General features: G+C 43.9%; 1 protein-coding gene across 1 annotated transcript in view; it reads right to left on the bottom strand.

Annotated features, from left to right (window-relative positions):
- Positions 1-22,500, bottom strand: part of si:dkey-49n23.1 (semaphorin-3D) — a 74,059-nt gene that overhangs the window by 22,842 nt on the left and 28,717 nt on the right. Inside the window, exons 3-4 of the mRNA XM_065955426.1 lie at positions 788-942; positions 581-643 (exon numbers count right to left, since the gene is read on the bottom strand). Of these exons, the coding sequence (XP_065811498.1) occupies positions 581-643; positions 788-942 (218 nt within the window). The remainder of the gene's footprint in view (positions 1-580; positions 644-787; positions 943-22,500) is intronic.

Raw genomic sequence — 22,500 nt, 5'->3', positions numbered from 1 at the left:
TGACCCTTTTTCTGGCAAGTGAAGACTCCAGGGGAATATGGGACGCAGCCAAGAAAGATTCTTGGACCACAGCCCCTCATAAAACTGTTCATTATTGGTTTTACATTTCAGGTTTACTATGGATTACATACACAAAGGACTGTAATTGTATTTACTGAACTCTGGGGATGCTTGGAGGTAGATTTGGGACGAAGCCAGACCAACTGTTGTCCCTCTGTTTCAAGTATTTATGCAAAGATAAGCAAGCTGTACTTTAGGTTCTTTTATAATGCAAAGACACCAGAGAGGTATCATCTCATCTCAACTCCCTAAAAGTATAAAACAACAAGATGCTGACTCCCCCATGAATGTCCAAAACAAGAATAAAGATATCACTCTGAAATGTACACAAGGAGGTTTTGAGCAGACGCTCTTCTTCAGGGTGTGACAGGTCATTCCCACAAACATACACAGGTGAGACTAATTACACCAAAAGAGGAGGACCAAGGATAATTCCCATATTCAAAAATATCGATGGAAACGATTTATAGTCCTATTTTTGTCATGTTTTAAAAAAAAGAAGTGATATAAAGATACTTACATCTGGACTTTTCCCCGCCATAACGCAGTGTCTCACGTTGTATTTAGAAGCAGGCCAGTGGATCTGATTGAGGACAAAAACAGGAACAAATTGTAATCCGACGCAGCACTTCGAAGTTTGATTGATGGATTTTTATTTTAAGAAGGTTAAATGGTGATGCATCAAACTCGGGGAGGCCCCACTAAGCTGTGTGGTTTATGGTCTCACCGTCTGCGTGGGCAGACTCAGGCTGTCAGGTCTCAGCAGGTAGATGTGGTCTTTCCCTCCGACCAGCAGCCATCCCTGATCCTCATCCAGTAACATGACCTGGTATCCACCGCTGACTCCGCCCTCCCAGAAGACCGCCGAACTGTTCTTCAGATCTGAGCGAGAGAGAGAGAGAGAGAGGAGACATTTAAAGTCTGACTGGAACATAGACAGCTTTTGAATAAGGATAGAAAATACTTTATCTTCTTCATTTGATGCACAGGCAGATGTTGCTGGCGAGTTCGGGCAGGCTAATCGAGCTTCACTGGTTTCACACCGACAGGCGTCATTATCAGCGATCATCTGAAAACACATCCTCCTAATTTGGCGGTCTTTAAGCTGCAAGGTTTCCGGTGTCATTGCTGCTGCCCCACACCTTTACTACACATATACTCTCAGATCCACAACCTCCAAACAACAACCTGCACGCTCTGATTGGACTTGAGGTCTGAGACTAGACGCTTAACTGCTCGCTTCAAATTTCAAACTCTGCTGCTTGCTTACAAAACAGAGACAAAAACAACTGAGTGACCAAACTCCAATAGATCTCTTTGCACCTTTAGCTTTTTCTTAAACACCCAGCTCTTTATCAACACCTATGACCTTCATGATGATGATAATTAGGATGTTTTTGATGCTGATTAGAACTCTCAAGAACAGCTGTTGACATTGGCTCAGCCTCTGGTCACTTCCTGTCAGTATCTCTGGTCACTTCCTGTCAGCACCTGTGTGTCCGATCAGACTTAAATCTGTTCTTTTGCACTTCCTGTCATTGTCTCCTCCTCTCTAGATCCTCTAATGTTTGGATAAAAGCGTCTGATAAATTTATTGTAGACTTGTAAACTCAAACTATGCTCTGCTGCTGCAACAAACATTTTGAAACCATTACAAACACGTGTTGTCTGACTGAACTTTACCTCACCTTTAGAGCTCACATACTGTACGAACACGTCAATATTACCCACACTATAATAATAAACACAGCGGGAGCCGATGTGCATAATGAGGACCGAACACTCGGTTACTTTCTGAAACTCGAGCGTGCTGGACTCATTCTTGTCGAGTATTTTGCTACTTTTGCTCAAGTTAATTATCTGACCCCCTCCCCTCCACCACCCCCACATCCCGCTGCAAACACACACATAGTTACACACACACAGCTACACACACACACACACCAGCAGCAGTTCATCAGTCTGCCTGCGGAGTGTTTGCCTCTCTCTCTCCCGGGGGAGTCGGGTTAAAGCAGGCAGAAAACGACCTGAACAAGCAGAGCACATTAACCCTGAAACTCGGCCTCGGCCTGCTGCTCGCCCGTCGCTCTGTTGACTCTGTAACGCTGTCAGCTCGGCCTCGCAGGGCTGTGAGCGGTAACTGGAGCGAGGAGGAATAATGACGAGGGGGTTCTTTCTAATATGCAATACATCTCGACTCAGAAGACGAATAGTTTTATAATAATAACGGTATTAATGTAAACCAAAAAATGTTTCTCCTGGCAAAACTCTTCTGTGGTGATTAGGTTTCATGCTTTCTTTGTGTTTTCTCAGTTTTTAATGTTGAACTTTCCACATAACCTCAGATTCATCTCCCACTTCCACTGACTGCACAGGAAAAAGATTCTTCCCTAATAATTATAAAATAATAATTGTCATTTTTTAAATTGGTATTTACTTCTGTCTTTATGAGAAAATAAACTAAATGAGCGGATTCATATATATACATCCATCCTCTGCAAATTATCAGAGGCAGCAGGCTAGTTCCCCCAGACGTCCGTCTCACAAGCGCAAATTTTTCTAGTTCCTCCTGGGAGATCCCGTCGACTTCCCAGGCCAGAGAGGATTTATAATCCCTCCAGTTCGTGGGTATAGTTTTGTTACAGTGACCGTGTTAACACTCTGTTATCCTCGAAGTTCCTCCTACACAATAAAAAAATCACCATTGAAAAATGTGATATTTGCTTACTGCTGTTAGAAGAAGAGAATAATGCATCCATTCATTTTATTTGACTCTCGAGTTACTTTTAGTCGTTTTCTCAAGATCTTGAGGAATCAACTATCACAGGAAAGCTAGTGTTGTATCTCAAGACAATTAAATAAATAAGTTGAGATCTTGAGAATATAAATGCAATTTTCTCGTTGTCATGGTTAAAAGAATCAAAACAAAATGTAAGGATGTGTGTCCGCTAAGTGCTTCCTATTTAACACATACATAACCTCTGGTTGTTTCTTCAGCAAGTCTTGTTTTTCTATTTCTGCAAAAACAACAAAAAAAGGCTTGTTTCTGTCACGCCTCTGATTGATGCTTTATACATGCATGCATCTTCTCAATGCCTACAATCTATAGTGTATATCATGGTGCGTTTAGGTTAATAATAAATCTCAGGACTCTGACTCATCATTGATCGAGTCGGCTGGCCTGCATTATCTGTTCATGGACTCATTTATAAGATTATACTGAACCTGCTTCACTCATACATAATGTGTTGTATTCGTGTGAAAAGTGCTAGAAACTCATTTTTGTGATCATTCCCCAAAGTGCGTCTTGAAACAAAGAAAAGGAGTTTCATGTACGCTGCTCCTGCAGGACGATCTGTGTCTGGGGGAGCTGCTCTCTTTAAATCTTTTTTAAAGTAGATTGAAGGTGTTGGAGGACGATGCTTCAGGTTGTAGATGCTTTAAATAATGACTTTGTGCTCTGTGACTCAGGACTGATCTGTGTTTAATGTCTAACGTTGTTTATGAGCTGCTACCCGTCTCGGCCAGGACTTATTCACTTCTTAATCTTCTTAAATTCATTTGAAACAACACAAATCGCTTTCTAAAAGAGAAGTCGTTCTTTACGTTTGTCTCCATTATGCAAAGTACTGCGTCCTCCATCTGTAACAGATTTGGAGAATCCGGGTCGACTGAAGGTAAATCCATGAACTCTGGCTGTAAACGTGAACTTGAGTAAAAACACTAATTAACCTTGAAGCTCCCCGAGTTCTCCCGCCGCCTCTAACCGCCCTGCCAGTCCGCTCAGTTGACCTGCCTGTGCTGCAGATAATCACCTGAAGGAGCGAGGGGAAATTAACCGTGAAACTGGAAGAGACTGTCATGACGTTCAGACCCCACACTGAGGAGGGAACAGAGACGCCGTCCTCCTGCTCGCTGGCTTTAAGAGAAGTCGTGTCTTTGAATGCAGCACGGCACATTTGTGACCAGTCAGCACCGGTGAAAAACATTTAAAAAGAAATAAATCACAGCAGCTCTGACGCCCTCGAAGCTTTCATCAGAGCTGACAACAGAGTTTCTGCTCGCCAACAGGACGAGGAAAATGTAGAAGAGAATCATGGGAAACATCAGCGGCAGAGCGATGTGGTCGGGTTCATATGTACGACCATTAATCACACTCGGTCACACTTCAAACTTAACATGAAGCCACAACTGAAGGGATTCCTCTCACAAAAAAGTCTTACAGGAGAACAAAAAAGCATGAAGTTTAAATCCTACTTCTTCTGAAGGTTATCCTTTCATGATTTTTTTTTTATCTTTATTGTTTCTCTTCTGGTTTACATCTCTAGTGGCATCTCAAAGGAGAAACTTTCTTCACCACTTTTGCAGGTGGACGTAAAGTTTTGGACGCATGCTTTCACAAAGACATGCGATCCAAATGAGGAAACAATGACGATGTATTCCACAACAATCACCAGTTACTTATCAAAGAGAAATCATTCTTGTTACTCTGAATGTAAAAGCCAAGTGAAGGAGTAGGAGAAGTATCTCGGGGTCTTGTTGAGTGAGGGTCAGATGGACGGCAGTAATGTAGGCATGCTGGTGAAGAGGGGGTGGAGCCTGAAGGCAAAGCTCTGCATTTACCGGTCGATCTTCGTTCCAACCCTCACCTGTGGTCATGATCTTTGGGTAGTGACCGCAAGAATAAGATCGCGGATACAATTCTACAATTCAATACAATTCACTTAGCAGACTCTTTTATCCAAAGTGACGTACATCAGAGAGTAAGAACAACACAAGCAAGGATCTAGAAAAAAGGGAACAATGTGAGTAAGAGCAAACGATCAGCTTTGAGTCTGATTGGACACACAGGTGCTGACAGGAAGTGACCAGAGGCAAAGCACAACATTGAGGGCAGTTCTTGAGAGCTCTAATCAGTATAGAAACCATCTTATAAGTCGTCGTTATCAAACAAAAACCATCGTCATTACCATCATCATCATCAATAATATGGAGACCATCATCATTAAGTTAGTAGGTATTCATGAAAGAGCTGGGTCTTTAGCTTTTTCTTAAAGGTGCAGAGGGACTCTGCAGAATGGAGTTTGGTAGTTCATTCCACCACCGGGGGGCGACAGAGGGATACAAACGGATACAAACGGCCGAAATGAGTTTCCTCTGAAGGCCGTCTGGACTTAGAGAGAGGGGGCGGAGCGTAGACATTCTCGAGGAGCTCGGAGTAGAGTCGCTACTCGTTCACATCTGAAGGAGCGAGCTGAGGTGGTGGTGCGGGCATCTGATTAGGATGCAGCCTGGACGCCTCCCTTTGGAGGTTTTCAGGGCCGACAAACTAGGAGGAGACCCTGGGGTAGACCCAGAGCTCGCTGGAGGGATTATAGATGCTGTCTAACCTGGGAACGCCGGAATCACCCAGGAGGAGAGGGACGTCTAAGTTGTCTTACTTCGCCTGCTGCCAACGCGACCCGACCTTCAAGTTCAAGTTTATCAATTTCAACAATACAGTTGATAGGAAATTTGTCTTGGTGTGCTCACATATACCACACAATGACATGAACGCACAGACATTAACAACACATAATGCACTGTACATAAAGATGAGTAAACAGGTGGATAAGCTGAAGAAAATGGATGGATGAATGGACTATAACATAACACAAAAATAACAGATTATGTGTTGATTTATAGGCAACAGTCACAGAAGTTTCTCCCCTTCTCCCTTTCTCTGTAGCTCAGACATGATCTTTTTCCTGATACGGCACGAAGTTAAGTGCGTGAGTTTAAAATGTTCACCCTTCATCAGTGCATCCACTACAGATACTTTTTGTTAAATCTTAACACTTTCCATGAACTGTTCTTGTACTCTAAAATATCTCGAAGGCTTCTAAACTCAAAACAAAAATATCCTGCACATTGTTGATCACTTGTTTTCAATTTATTGACCTTTTATACCCCCAAGGAATCGATGCTTCAGTGAGAAATAAACAGACTCTGGATCCGTGTTCCAGATCCAAAAAAGGTATTATAGCCTCGAGCACCGAGTGGGAAAGATGTGGAGACAATAAAAGTACACTGAATTTCATTTTATGGACCTGCTACACTTGGCTCTGCCTCCATGATACCTAAAGATCCCATCCATCATGTGATCAAACATTGGGAAACTGAGAACCTGATGAAAGAGAAGTCTGCAGGAGACTTTCAGACCCTCTCCCTGAAGGGCTCACGGTGAAACAATCTGAAGATGAGAGGAGAGAACCGTCATGTTTTACAATTTGTCCTTTTTCAGCTCTGAATGTTTCCTTTATGTTCCCCTGATTACTTCTACAGCTTCCAACAGTTTGAAGGTCAGAACACATTTCAAAAAGTGCAACAAAATGTGTAGAGAGAAAGATTCTCCACACAAGAATCAGCTCTGAGTGAAGGAAGGTCAAAACGAGAGCGGGCAGACTCATGGTGATGATTTGATCCTTCAAAACTTCAGGGAATCCGGATACATTGAGTTCAATGTTGTGCTTCCTCTCTGTTGAGGCGGATTGTTGATTGTTTCTGATTGATCAGCTGTGGTCTGGATTAATTCTGATTGGTCAATCTGCAAAACAGGTCACGACTCCTGCACATCCTGATCCAGATCCAGACTTTAATCAGTCAAGATGAGTCAGGTTCAGAGGTCAGCGGTCCAACAGGAAGGAGAAATAATCCTCTTGGAGAACGTTTTAAAGTGTAAATTAATTCATCATTTGTTTCTTATCGTTTTAGAACAGCTGAGACTTGAACACAAAGTGAACACACTCCCGTTTAAATCCCGAGTTTGTGATGAGAGGCACGCTAACTGTGACGCTCTTTGTTTTCTCACAATCCTCTGAACACACTCTGCTGACACGACCGCTCATTTTCTCAGTCACGTCTTGTTACGGTCTAATCAACGGGATCGTTTCCACCGACGTCTCGGAGAGCTGAAACTCAACTAGGCGTGAAAGTGTGTGCGTGTGCCGCCGGTCTCTGTGTGTGTGAGAGTGGATAATCGTAAACATTTGTTCAAGATTTAAAGCAGAGAACAAAAGCACTGGGAGAGCTGGGTGCGTGCCTAACACCTGTGTGTGTGTGTGTGTGTGTGTGTGTGTGTGTGTGTGTGTGTAACAGAGGGTGAGAGAAGACTGCAATGTCGGAAAATACAGAGCAACAGAAAATCTTGACTTTTAAAAGGTACTCAAGTGAAAGAACAGAGGACAGAATATGAGTCTGTTTCACATCTGTGTGAGTGTATGTGTGTGTGTGTGTGTGTGTGTGTGTGTGTGTGTGTGTGTGTGTGTGTGTGTGTGTGTGTGTGTGTGTGTGTATGTGTGTGTGTGTGTGTGTGTGTGTGTGTGTGTGTGTGTGTGTGTGTGTATATGTGTGTGTGTGTGTGTGTGTGTGTGTGTGTGTATGTGTGAGTGTATGTGTGTGTGTGTGTGTGTGTGTGTGTGTGTGTGTGTGTGTGTGTGTGTATATGTGTGTGTGTGTGTGTGTGTGTGTGTGTGTATGTGTGTGTGTGTGTGTGTGTGTGTGTGTGTGTGTGTGTGTGTGTGTGTATGTGTGTGTGTGTGTGTGTGTGTGTGTGTGTGTGTGTGTGTGTGTGTGTGTGTGTGTGAGTGTGTGTGTGTGTGTGTGTGTGTGTGTGTGTGTATGTGTGTGTATGTGTGTGTGTGTGTGTGTGTGTGTGTGTGTGTGTGTATGTGTGTGTGTGTGTGTGTGTGTGTGTGTGTGTGTGTGTGTGTGTGTGTGTGTGTGTGTGTGTGTGAGTGTGTGTGTGTGTGTGTGTGTGTGTGTGTGTGAGTGTGTGTGTGTGTGTGTGTGTGTGTGTATGTGTGTGTATGTGTGTGTGTGTGTGTGTGTGTGTGTGTGTGTGTGTGTGTGTGTGTGTGTGTGTGTGTGTGTATATGTGTGTGTGTGTGTGTGTGTGTGTGTGTGTGTGTGTGTGTGTGTGTGTGTGTGAGTGTGTGTGTGTGTGTGTGTGTGTGTGTGTGTGTGTGTGTGTGTGAGTGTGTGTGTGTGTGTGTGTGTGTGTATGTGTGTGTATGTGTGTGTGTGTGTGTGTGTGTGTGTGTGTGTGTGTTTGAGTGTATGTGTGTCTATGTGTGTGTGTGTGTGTGTGTGTGTGTGTGTGTGTGTGTGTGTGTGTTTGAGTGTATGTGTGTCTATGTGTGTGTGTGTGTGTGTGTGTGTGTGTGTGTGTGTGTGTGTGTGTGTGTGTTTGAGTGTATGTGTGTCTATGTGTGTGTGTGTGTGTGTGTGTGTGTGTGTGTGATTGATGGTTCCCTGTGATTAACACTGATTACTTGCAATCAGTGAGGTGATTAAAACTGGCTTTGCTTCATAAAAAACTAAAGTTTTGTGTGTGTGTGTGTGTGTGTGTGTGTGTGTGTGTGTGTGTGTGTGTGTGTGTGTGTGTGTGTACATTATTTGCACTTACACCTCAGGTAAGCAGGCAGGAAGAATTCAACACTTAGAACAGGTGTTTCACTTCAGTCTCTCAGTTTCCTCCTTGTTGTTATTCTCTATCTGTAAAGCTGCTGCAGAGTTTCTTCATTCTCATTTAAAGCAACAAAATGTCTCTTTTCCAGGGACAACAACTTTCAACAGGGAGAATGACATCTCTCTCATGTCCACAGAGAGGCCAGGTCGCCTGTTTTCAGCACTATGTAACTCTGTCAGCAGGCCTCTTTACAGCACCAGTTCACACAGCAGCCTTCAGCTACAAAGCAGCGAGTTAGCACGTCTCTGTACTGTTTGATACGACGACTGAGGGTAAGAGGAAGAGGACGGTGATGGATGAAGCTAACAAGAGACAAAGAGAGCTAGAGAGAGAGAGAGAGAGCGAGCGAGAAGCAGAGTGTTCATCCCTGCAGATATTTTTCAGAACAGATTGAGACGTAAGGTTAATAGCATCGTTAGCGGTGTCATCGTCGTCTCGTGTTTAGCAGCTTTACCGGCTGCAGAAAGTCGTCTAACCCGAGTTATGTCTCAGGTTTGATACAAAGAAAGAAAGAAAGAAATCCATCTGACACCAAAAAAGTCGTCTCTATCCTCGTCGATCTTCAAGTTAGCTTTATAAGTTTGAAACCTCACAAACCGATCTCATTAGCCTCTCCAGTGAAGCCAATTAGCCACGGCCTGTAGTCGTCATGGTAACAGTTGAAGACAAATACACAGTGCTCCACATGATAACAGTTTGGTAACAACGAGCGGAAGATTCAGATTTAATCTCGATATTGTTGATCTGGAGAGTGTTCCTTCTTGAACCGCTCTTTTCTTTTTCTTTCTTTTTACAGGTTTTGTGAAACATTCTTCTTTTGCTGATGCAATACTTTGTGAAGTGCCAACATTTTGTTCCCTCAGACTTTAACAGTCATACAAACTTCATGTTAGCCAACATGTGTACAGTGTGTTTTCATTCTGCTGATATGAAGGCCTCATTCAGTAATGGAACAAATGTTGATCATTAAATAAAAAGGCCTGAGGGAGCCGGACTGTGAGCCAGGTTAGACCCTGATGGATTAAATCACAACATATGAGGCTCTGCTCTCTGCCTGGACTGTAACATGTCAGTGTGAGCTTTCATACATCATTAAAAAGTCAAATAAATAACAATTCATCAAAATCTTTCACTCCATATTTGGAGATTTCTTACTGTAGCTTGTGACGTACAGTCAACATTATCTCTTATTTCATCCCCTTTATACACATGCACACACACACACACACACACACACACACACACACACACACACACACACACACACACACACACAGGGGCACTGGAGGCGCAGTGGATGATGCTGTGGTCTTCCAGGTGGTTGGACTGGGTTCTAATTCGACCTGTGACTCCTTTCCAGCATGTCATTCCCCACTCTCCCTCTCCCTGATTTCCGGCTATATCCACTGTCCTATCTACAATGAAGGCACGCACACACACACACACACACACACACACACACACACACACACACACACACACACACACACACACACACACAGCAGGAAGGCAGGTACAAGCTGCACATTCATTCACACAATAAATACAAACAGAAGACACTAAAGCACTAAAGCATCTGCATGTGATCATTTCCTGATGCATACACACATACAAGGATATCTGCCCGACATCATACAGCAGGCGTTCTCCTGGACACACACACACACACACACACACACACACACACACACACGCACACACACACACAGCAGCTCCTGAGTCTGTTCATCATCACAGCCTTCAGTGAAACACGTTTGATCAGAGTCCAAACAGTCACAGAAGAACAGCAGCTAAACTCTTCAGACTGAAAACATTTCCTCCTCCAATTCTTTCTAATTTTCAACGTTATTACAAAATATTTAGAGACAGCACGCGAAAAACAGCGTCTGGTTTTCATCAAAGCTTCAAAAGCAGCTTTTAGTCTCATAATAAGACAGGATTACGTTTTTGTTTGAGCTTCAGCCGAGCCGTTAAAATATCATCATCAAACATTTCTGCTTTGGATTAGACAGAAACACCAGAGCAGCTTCACAACTGGAGTTATACTAACTTACTAACTAGACCTCACCCATACAGAGGGGGGGGGGGGGGGGGGGGGGGGGCAGAGACCTCACCCATACGGGGGGGGGAGGAGGGAGGGGGGGGTGAGGGACAGAGACCTCACCCATACGGGGGGGGGCGGCAGAGACCTCACCCATACGGGGGGGGGCGGCAGAGACCTCACCCATACAGAGAGGGAGGAGGGAGGGGGGGGGGTGAGGGACAGAGACCTCACCCATACGGGGGGGGGGGGGGGGACAGAGACCTCACCCATACAGAGAGGGAGGAGGGAGGGGGGGGCGGTGAGGGACAGAGACCTCAACCATACAGAGAGGGAGGAGGGAGGGGGGGGTGAGGGACAGAGACCTCACCCATACAGAGAGGGAGGAGGGAGGGGGGGGTGAGGGACAGAGACCTCACCCATACAGAGAGGGGGGGGTGTGAGTTATCAGATAAATCCTGACAGGACTCCTCACCTGTCACACATTCCTCTCTGCTCTGTTTCTTATATTTCTGCTTATCACCGCCCGACAAATACCAAACACATTAAACACACAGACAACGCCTTTACTGTCAGACACACACACACACACACACACACACACACACACACACACACACACACACACACACACACACACACACACACACACACACACACACACACACACTTTATGGATAATGTCTGCATGTAAGAGGATAACCTGGTGTGTGTGTGTGTGTGTGTGTGTGTGTGTGTGTGTGTGTCAGCTGGCAGACGTTTCTCACGCCGTACAGAAAACATCTGGATCTCTCTGAACTCTGACAGAAAGTTTGGCAGCAGCACTGAGTCCACAATGTGACTGAAGAATAAATATGAGAAATATTCATTCAGGAAAAGAAGTTATGGACTTTTAAAAAGTGGTCTTGTAAAGAGGAAACTGTTATCAATGTGTTTCATGAGTTTGTTTTTGCTATTTAGCTTGAGATGTTCTTCTAATATCTTTCTCTTCTCTCGGATTGTCTCGGTCTCAGATTGGGCGGACTCTGGATTTTAAATCAAGACTACCACTGACAGGTTAGTTTTCCACGTGATTACAGCGATTAGAAGGAAAACTCCTCGTTCTGAACATCATCAAGTTATAAATACAACAAAACATTTGGTGAATTTATCCCGGGCTCCGTTGCAAACACTGATGCATCTTTTTCCACCTTTTCCTGACTTCTTTAAAGACTTAACAACACATCAATGATTCCCTAACTCTTCTCAGTTTCCTTTATTTATTTGACATGGACATACAGACTCATCGGTGCTGTAACATTTAACCATGCACAAGTCCCAGATGCACTGCTCTTAGTGTTTATTTGCAACACCTGACCACGGGAGGCTTTTAGAAACAACATTTTAAAAAGTGATTTGTTGCTCTGATTTAAAAGAACGATGCACCTTAGATCTCCAGTGTGGCTCTTTGAAAAGACAAAGAATATTTCTGCATCTGCATCGTATTTGCAGCATTCCAGCAGCTACATGACTGTACCATACGATGAGTCATCAATAACAGAGCACAGATATACTGCTGTGTCATGATTCATCCTCAGATATGTTTTGTATCTCCTCCTTCAAGCTCCTCCAGTGCTGACATTTTTATGAGAAGTCCCTGGTGCATCTCCCAAATCACTGACCACAAACATAAACATCTCTGCAGGCTGAGCTTTCTAATGAAGGTCTTATTAACTTATTAGAAACATGCAGAGGCTTTTTAGGTCGGGTACAATCACTTCTATCTGAACCACTTCTCTCGCCCGCTTCCATCACTGCAACACCTGTTGACCTGATAACTGCTCTCATATCTGGCAAATCGAGGGGCGTCCAAAACAGTTAAGTCAAATGTTTAAACTTTGTATTTTGAAAGGATATGAGTTTCTTCTTTGAATGTGGACTCATCTGTTTCAGTTTGCTCAGAGACATCACAGAGCTCTGCAGGAGAGCTTCAACACATTGCTTCAGTTAGCACATGCTAACACTTACAGAGGAGCGGAGGGAACAGCAGGCACCTCACAGCTCATGTGTCTGGAGTTTGGAAACAAATGAAAGCAGCTCAGATAGAAAGCAGAAAAACCCCGACTGTCCTGACACGGCGGCCTGAGACGATGATGGACGATGACCGGTACCTTATTCTCCATTAGCACGAGAGAACGCCTTTAAGTATTACTCCCTGAGGTTTTGTTAACAACACACACATCTGCAGATTTTACTTGGAGCAAACATCGTGCATTATCGGCAACCCTGTACTCTTTTGATTAAATGGGAATTCATTGTTAAAGGAAGAATGTGCAACTTTTTAATCCAGTAGATGTCGCCCTTGAGCTCCAGCATGAAACCAAAAGAAACTGCTGTTAGGCCACGCCTCCTCCATCCTGAAGCCTCCGCCCTCCTCCAGAGACTCACCTCCAACCTTCCTCCACTCACCTCAAGAGGTTTAGCGCAAGTGATGGATAAAATTGTTCTTTGCTCGAGCTGCAATCACCTGTGTCCTGCATTGTTGTGTTAGCATGCTAATGTTAGCGCTCTTTAGTTAGCTCGTAGCTTCACATTGTTGTGTTAGCATGCTAATGTTAGCGCTCTTTAGTTTGCTCGTAGCTTCACATTGTTCTGTTAGCATGCTAATGTTAGCGCTCTTTAGTTTGCGCGTAGCTTCACGTTGTTGTGTTAGCATGCTAATGTTAGCGCTCTTTAGTTAGCTCGTAGCTTCACGTTGTTGTGTTAGCATGCTAATGTTAGCGCTCTTTAGTTAGCTCGTAGCTTCACGTTGTTGTGTTAGCATGCTAATGTTAGCGCTCTTTAGTTTGCTCGTAGCTTCACATTGTTCTGTTAGCATGCTAATGTTAGCGCTCTTTAGTTTGCGCGTAGCTTCACGTTGTTGTGTTAGCATGCTAATGTTAGCGCTCTTTAGTTAGCTCGTAGCTTCACGTTGTTGTGTTAGCATGCTAATGTTAGCGCTCTTTAGTTAGCTCGTAGCTTCACATTGTTGTGTTAGCATGCTAATGTTAGCGCTCTTTAGTTAGCTCGTAGCTTCACATTGTTGTGTTAGCATGCTAATGTTAGCGCTCTTTAGTTAGCTCGTAGCTTCACATTTCATGTAAACTGACACAGAATGAGCGTGATCTAAAAACTCTTACTAACATCCAAATAATCAGTGAGTATGTTCTTCTTCTTCTCTCTAGTTCTTGACTAAAACAGCTTTTATACACAAGGGGAGGAGCCGGCCGTCCCGTCCATGTAAACACGGCTCTGACAACAACACAGCCAGCGGGACTCGAGCTTCTCCCTCATTGTAGACAGTCAGGACTCAGAGACACATTTACACAGGACAGACTTTATGATTTATTGATGTGGAACATTCTTCCTTTGAGTTAACTGTCCAAAATGTTTTATTTAAGATTAATTACGTTACTTCTGATGGAAAACAGCAGCTTCTTCAGAGCGGGTTAATAGATACAGAGAATATCTGAAACAGTAAAATTAAAAACATGTGCATGTTTGTGTATCTCTATCTATGCATCAACTGAAGAGCTTTCATGGTTAAATACCAGCAGTTTAAATGTTTCCAATTACCGTCCTCTGTGCTGGATACATTAAGACAACATGCCATGGAGGATCAACGCAGGCCGTTTAAATCAGACTGTTTCCATTAGAGGCTTTGCATTAGTGCTGGTGAGCGCTCTGCTTTCATTTGATTTGTTTTATTTATGAATGGAGGACAATCTGAGCTCTCTTCAATCTAGTGTGACGGCAAATATCTGCACAGAAGCTTTCTGGAACACAGTGAGCCTGAGTGTTTTCTTTGGTGAGTGTGTTTTTCTTTATTCTTTGCAAAGGCAGAAATTCGTTTTTTTTAATTCAAAAGAGGCAATTAGACTAGGCTGAAGTTAGTTTGAGTTAGAAGAAGTTATTTTCTCTTTGCTACTAACACACTTGGCATGGCTTTTTTCAGAAATCTACTTCTGGTAAACGCTACATATACCAATAAGTGTCATTACCAAGCCGTCCAATCACAGTGCAACAGAACAGATTATACTCCTTTAAAGGTTTCTGCAAGTTGTGGTACTCGGTCTTGGTCTCAAGACCACCTTTTGCAGGTCTTGGTCTCACCTCAGAATCGAAAGCATTTTCACTCGGCCTTGTTTTGATCTGAGACTGGGTGGAGTCCAGATTTTATATCAAGACCACCAATATTTTTCTTCATCATTACTGTGATTAGAAGGAAAACGGCCCTTACTAAAATAACTATTTTTATTTCCCGGTCTAATTGAGTGACACGCCCCCTGCACACAAGATGACGATTTTTCAGTGACATTTATGGTCTTGGTCTTGTCTCGGTCTCGTCCTGAATGTCTTGGTCTTGGTCTTGGGCTTGACTCGTTCTCAGAGCACTCTGGTCTTGGGTATGTCTTGGTCTCGATTAGTGTGTTCTTGACTACAACACAATCTGCAACGATGTAGTGTTGGGTTCAGATGGAGCTGCAGTGACTCCTGCAGAAACTAACCTGCATCAGATGAACAGAAACCAGGTTCCCCTGCAAAGACCCTGAAACACAGTTTAACCTCCCGCCTCGTCTGTTTTCCTGGTAACACAAGCGAGGGGTCGGGTTACTGAGGTCTGAAACTGAACTCGTCTGTTTGTTGTTGCAGTGACTTCAGGTAGTGACGTCTCTCCTCTTTCTCCTCTGCGGTTATTTGACAGACCTGCCAGGAAACATCCGGAACCTGCTTCAGCCTGGTGATCAGAGAGCTCCAGAGTTCAGGAGGTATTTACTTTGTGTCATTACATTCAGCTTGAGACATGTTAAAGAGAAGTTCCTCTTCCTCTTCCTAAATGTACGTCTTTATCTTCTGTATTTGAGTCACCACTGCTTCAGCTTCTTCTTCATGTGTTGGTCAAATTACACTGTTTGTTTTGGAAGTCAAATGGAAGTCTGGTCAAATGAAAACCTCAACAGTAGCCGCTATGAAAACTGCTAGCCTTCACCTGCTAGTTGTTAGCGATGTGTTTCCTTTTGTGGTCGTTCTGTGAAGTGTGTAAATAAAGTTTTGACGGTCTGAGGTTTGACTTGTTCCCCGCTCACAGACTGCTCCGGTTTCAGCCTCAGTCTAAACACTTCCCCGTCTGCGAGGTCGACCGTGTTTGTTTTTCATAACGGAATTCAAGTAGCCGACAGCTAACCGACACCGCGGATGAAGTCAAGGAACAATTTGGGTCAGCAAGCGTAAACGTCAGAGTATCAATAACCTACAAGGCCGGTTTAATTTGTTTGAGTAACGTTAAGCACTGCTAACTCTTTTCTTCCTCCCTCTCCTCACATGACTCCTTCCTGCTGCAAAACAAACCGGACTTTAATGGATTTTTCTTTAATTTTTTTGCTACAGTTTTCTGCTTCAACTCTCTCTGCCTTTGTTTGTCGTGTCAGATAAAACAGCTTCACTTGGTTCAGTTTTGTACCCGATCATGTCCTTCCTTTGCCCTCTTTGACGTTCAGTTTTGTGTAGTTTCCAGCTTTGGAATCACCAAGTGATGATGAACATCTTAACATCTTGCATTTCTTCTTCTGCACTTTCCACCCAATTCATCTTTCATCGCAGTGCAGATTATAATTAACATTAAAGTACACTCATTCCCAATAAAGCTGGTTCTGATTCTGAAAAAGCCAAAGAGGGGGAGAAAGGGTTCCACTTCTCGTGTCCTGATCCGAGCTGTCCGCTGGAGTGCTCCAACGTTGAAGATGAAACACTTTCTCTCTGAACTCTTCAGGGTGCGGACACTTTCACACGAGCTGGTGCTGCAGCTGAAGGCCAGCTGTGCGTCAGTATGCACACACATGTTTAGACTCTGTCTGAAGGGTTACACAACCGAAGAATCGACCAACACAACAAGCTAACACGACATTTTCATGAAACAAGACCGCATCCAGAACCGAAAATCCTGCAGGGTCTTCTTATTTGAAACCACATTTTTCTGATGTCTCCCGGTCAGGTTTAGGTTCAAGAAAACGGCAGGGCTATGATCTTCAATCCTCCAGATTGCATGCAATACATGTCCAAAAGACCGAGTCAGGGGAGCGCTGTAGTCATGGTAACAATAATAAAAGTGTGGTTAAACTTAAAATAGTTTGTTCCCTGATTGGACGTTGACTTTGATTTGAGTGTGTTGTGTTTGTTGCAGCAAAATTTGAGCAATGGTTCATGTTTTTTTTTTTACCACACAAACCCGAGTTACTTCCATATACAGCACTACTCGTTTGAACATTTGATCTTTTCTCTTGCTCCAAACTTGAGAATAAAAGCTCTCACCCTCTTTGCTCTCTCCTTCAACCGCTCTGTTTTTATTCTGCAGCCCTTCAGCCCACCCACCTCCACCCTCTTTCAGGTTCATTGACAAAATCTCAGACCCCAAAATTCCTCTATCCCCCGCCCCGATTACCTCACTTTGTCCTCTAATGGGATCTCTCCATTTGTTCCTCTTCACTTGAGGATGAATACAAAATCTACTGTAGAAAAGTAAAGAAACTAAAAGGAAAATCCAACTTTTCTATCCCTTCATAATAAACCTTTCCTTTTGGATGCAGCAAAGACTGAGCCTCATTTACTCTGCATGTTCTTTTTCCTCGTACGTTTCTCTCATTAGATTCACGACAGAAGTACGAGGTGGAGCAGACGGATGGTTTGTGGAGCTGCTGCTGCATGGTACGTTATGGAGCAAATTATTTCTTCTCCTTTACGTAGGAGAGAGAGGATGAGGAGAGGGATTATCTGGAGGACAGAGAGTGATGACATCTCTTAAAAGTCAGCCTCCATTTATACACACACACTCACACACACACTCCTTTAAACACTCTCCTTCATCATTTCTCTGCTTATGATGAAGTCTTGGCCTCGGTTTCGTCCTCTCCGCGGTTCCTCCAGGAGTCGGCATGCGAGGTCACTTGTGTGTGTGTAAGAAATGTCATTTTGAGGGTAATTCTGTTTTCATTATAATAATTTATGTCTTCATGTCTTTGATCCGCGTCCAGAGAGGCATCAGCGTCACTTTTCATATCCCCTCCTCTCAGCTGCTCTCCGTCGTCTCTCCGCATGGCTCGCAGCTTTAAATCACACTTAAAGAGTTTCCCTTTGAACCTCCACACACATAACTGCAAGGAATCCATAGATCAAGTTTCAGCATCAGGAGGAGAGCTCAGACATCCAAAGTGCTTCAGACGGATAATAACTTAACTGGCTGGTATTAACTCACAGGTCAGGTCACGTTAATTAAACTGAATCTAACCTGCCGGGGCGGCTCATATCAGGAACACTGACCGGCTTTGTTTGTATGTTAGAGAAACCTGATTCAAGGTCTCATCTCTGAAGCATGAGGCTCTTGTGTCTGTAAGGGATCTGTTTGGATTTCTTCAATCTTAGAAACCTTTTGCCATCGTTTAATGATGACGGGAACAAAGGCCAACTTCTCTGTGATGGTCGCTCTTCAAGTTAAATTTGATTGTAAACTACGAGGTGCACAGAAAAGGAAGTCTTGTCTGGGTAAGGGTTAGTGTTAGGGTTAGGGGTTTGTGTGTTCAGATCATCAGTGAGGATGAATTCACCCTTCCATATTCTTCTGGCTGTTCTGTATTTTGTGTTTGTGTGCGAGTGAGAGCTCTGTCTGTTCTGAAAATCTTTGTTTGTTCTGTTTGTTTGTGTGCGAGAGTGTGGTCTGTCTGCTGTGTGGATCTTTGATGTTGATTGGTGAGTGGGTGGATGACGATGCTGCCTGATTGGTCCACGCTCAGCATCACCAGCTTTCAAACAGAACGCGGTCCGCACACGATGACGTGGCGTTCTCAGCTGACCGCAGCGGCTCCGTTCTGTCCACGGCCTCAAACCTCGTGTGTATTTCTAAACTTCATACTGGTCATTTTGTGTAAGGGCCTATGTCCAATGAAGTTCAGTGCTCAGGGCCCTTAGCTTGTCGCTAAACTTCTGGAACAGCGTTTTGCTCGTCAACGTCACTTCTCTCTCACCAACCAATCAGAATCAAGACTATAATAAAATCTATTTTGTCAACAAAAATGGCGACGCTAGAGACGCTAGTCTGACTCGTCTTTTCAAGGGAACAGCACAGCTCCTGCTGATGTCAGGACACGACTCCTTTACATCGTCTTCATCATGTTGCCTTGGTGAGATTTCAGCACATGGTGCTAAAACACACCTAATGGACATTAACGAGGGAAGCAGACGTTTCGTAACCTATAGCAACAGCAGCGCTGGTGAGAATTGCTCTGAAACGGAGATTCTGTCCGAGGACACAGACTCTAATTCTTTAGTTTGAGAAGCAGAACGGTAGAGCTGCCATTTTCTTTTGTAGCCGTTTTCTCCTGTTTTTGAATTGAGTTAGAGAGTTAGGTTTAGGTGTGTTCGTGTTTAAAAATCCAAAGAAAGTACAATTTGACTTAAAGCTAATTTATTTAGGTGCAAAGAACTAACGTTTCACTGCGATTCTGAGGACGACGCAGAGCGTAGAAACTTTAATTCTTTGCACCAAAATAAATTTGCCTTCAGTGATTCATACGGATTCTGCCCGAGAGAAGGAGTCCACTGAATTATATTTTGAACGTCTACGCTCCTTCTCTGAGAGCACTGACCTCCATCCGTGGAGCAGCTGGAGGTCACCCGGAGCCGTACGCTTCATATTGAATCATCTATACTGAGTCAGTTAGAAATGTTACTGAGTTCAAGTTAAAAATTCAGCTGGGGTATAACGATCTCCTAATATTTAGTACATATTGTCTCCTAAAGCTTTGTGTGGGATCAAGAAGAATCTGCACGTTCAGATTGACCCACAGCAGTCGTCATGCTTTGACCTCCTCCTGTTTTTAAATGTGATTCATCACAGAGTTACAGCCACAGCTTACAGACGACATGAGGCTTTGACCCACATCAGCAGGAAAGATACTAAATCTCAGGCTGGAAGATAGTCCACATGACAGAGAGCAGAAACACAGAGAGAGACAGGAGGGGGAGGAGGCGGAGCTTGAAGCCACTTTGACTGATCTCATCAGGGTCACAAATACCACCGCCTCGCTTCATAAACTTTAAGTTAAAAAAAGCAGCATTTAAACAGTAATTACTGAAAAGAGATGAAAGCTGTTGTACCAAAGATTATGTGCAGTAAAGTTAGGACCATATCTCCTGTTAAACGTGACGCTTCCTGTCACAGGAAAGATGCTGCCAACTTTCTAAGATCCCTGTGCATTAAGTCTACAAGCAAGAGGAAGGACACATGCCACCAGGCCTCATAAAAGCTAATTAGGAACTTAACAATGCAGCTGGAAAAACTCCCCGCTGATACTGACTTCTGATTTCTTTAGAAAACTGAGAATTTAGCTCCTTATCGTTTAAAGGCAGGGTCTCAGTGTGTGCATATTTGAGATTAAAGGCAGGGTTGGTAATTTTCAAAAACTTGCCTGATTTTGAAAGTAGCATTCCCTCAGTGCTCCGTCTGCACCCCTCCCCCCCCCCCCCGTGCTCCCTCTAAAGCCACGCCCCCTCACTTACACGCACGAGCCGGACCTAAAGACAATTTCAACCAAACTCTTAAAAAAGTGGATCTGGAGGAAATGACCAACTCTGCCTTTAAGTGATGCATCACTCTGGAGGTTAAAAATGTGCATCTATAACTCGTTCCTGTTATGGCTGCAACATTTTTCAGAAAGAGAAGGAGGGAGAGACGCAGCATGATCATGAAATACGTTTTTTTAAGCTACCACCGTGTGCTGAACTCGGGCCGAGGGAGATTTGTGGGAACTGGGTGATTTCAGCTTTGAGCTTGAAGAGATATAGTGGGTTGAAATACTTCACCTTTGACAGCAGAGACATTAATCATGTATATATGCCTGCGTGCATTAGATAGCACGCTGAACTCCTCTGTAAAGGTTTAAGAAGACGGCTTGAAATGCTCGGACAAGGAGAAGAAGAAGAAGGAGAGAAGAAGGAGAGAAGAAGAAGGAGAGAAGAAGAAGAAGAAGGAGAGAAGAAGAAGAAGAAGGAGAGAAGAAGAAGAAGAAGAAGGTTATGGAGACTGACAGGAAACGTTGGAAAAGTCGGGATGTTTAAAATGTAAATAAAGGAGCGTCGAAAGACGAGCGGTTATGTCACACGCTGCATGTCCAGAGGCTGTAGGCCTTGTCGCAGTGGTCTGGGGTTCGAGTCCGACCTCGGCCCTTTGCTGCATGTCATCCCCCCGCTCTCTCTCCCCCCAACATTTCCTGTCTCTCCTCAGCTGTCCTCTCTAATAAAAGGCAAAAAGGCCCAAAAATATTCCATCATGGATGCTGGATTTCAAACTGAGCGCTGATAACAAGCCGGATGGTCCCGCTCCTCTTTAGTCTGGAGAATTTCAGATTCTGACTCATCAGACCACAAGGACGATTTTAGACCATCTTAAATGAGCATGTGCCCAGAAAAGGCGGCGACCTTTCTGCTATTTGACCGACAGAGATAAAAGAAAGAGACATATTTTAGAAGTAGATGATGCATGGACACAAAGTTGATGAGGCCTGTCACTGTGTGTCAAAGACAATAAGGACGTTTTATTCAGAGTTATTTTCCTCGTATCATGTTTGTGCTACACAGAGGTTGTTGAACTCTCCAAATGTTCACTGACTGACATCACTGCAGGAATGCAGCGCGGACGTTATAATTGAGTCTAAATTTGAACGCTGACACATAATCTGTCGTTCACTGGGTCAGAAGCATGAGCAAATATGAATGATGTCATCCTGTGTTCAATCTTAAAGGAAGAATGTGCGACTTCTTGATCCAGTAGATGTCGCCCTTGAGCATCAGCATGAAACCAAAACAACACCTACGCCAAATCCTCCAATCCTCCAGCGACACACCTCCAACCCCCCTCCAGCAGGAAAGGAGCAACAGGTCGGACCTGAACCAGGGCTGCCCGTTATGAAGACTACAGCCTCCAAACATGGCACGAGCACACCAACCTGGTGGTGTAGTACCTGGAATCTGTCTTACTGTCAAGACCGGTCTGGAGACCATCTTCTGAAGGTCTCGGTCTCGGAGTCGAAAGCATTTTCACTCGGTCTTGTCTCGGTCTCAGACTGGGTGGACTCCGGATTTAAATCAAGACCGGTCAAGACCTCCACAAATCGGCTAATTTTCCATGTCATCACTGTGATTAGAAGGAAAACGCCTTCCCGGTGTTACGGTCTAAAATAGTGACACGCCCCCTGAACACAAGATGAGGATTGTTCAGTGATATTTAAGGTTCTTGGTCTTGGTCTTGTCTTGGTCTCAGAGTACAATGGTCTCGCGTACATCTTGGACTTGGTTATTTGGGTCTTGACTACAACACTACACCAACCACTAGGCCACCTGTGCCCCTGTGTTCATGTAGTTCTGCGTGCAGTTTGTCTAAGTGGTGTTGCCGTACCTGAACATCGCACATCTTCATGATTCAACTTAAAGCAAAACGCTAAACGAGCTCGTGTTGCGGTTAGCTGCAAAAAATGTAGTTTCCTCATTACTCTCAAGCTCCGCCCCCTCCTCTAAAATACTCACTGCTGACAAAATAAGTAAACAAAACTAAGATTTAGACTTCCAAAACGTTTATCATGAAGCTTCAGTGAACCCAAAGCATGAAGTCACCTCAGCTGAAGACTCAACTCTGGTTCAGTCTCTGCCAGCATGTAAGACGTGAAATAGATGTTAATGTTGTCGATGTTCTTTCTTCTTCAGGAATCATTTCTTAAAGTTTACACAAAACTTTAAAGAACAACGTGTGATTACTAAACTTTTTTCAAAACACATTTTAAATTCTCTTTCTGTCTATACAGACACACACACACACACACACACACAC

The sequence above is a fragment of the Labrus bergylta genome, chromosome 5, assembly GCF_963930695.1.
Source record: "Labrus bergylta chromosome 5, fLabBer1.1, whole genome shotgun sequence".
NCBI classification, from domain to species: domain Eukaryota; kingdom Metazoa; phylum Chordata; class Actinopteri; order Labriformes; family Labridae; genus Labrus; species Labrus bergylta.
The sequence above is the reverse complement of the archived record's forward strand: the minus strand, read 5'-3'. Positions and strand labels throughout refer to the sequence as shown.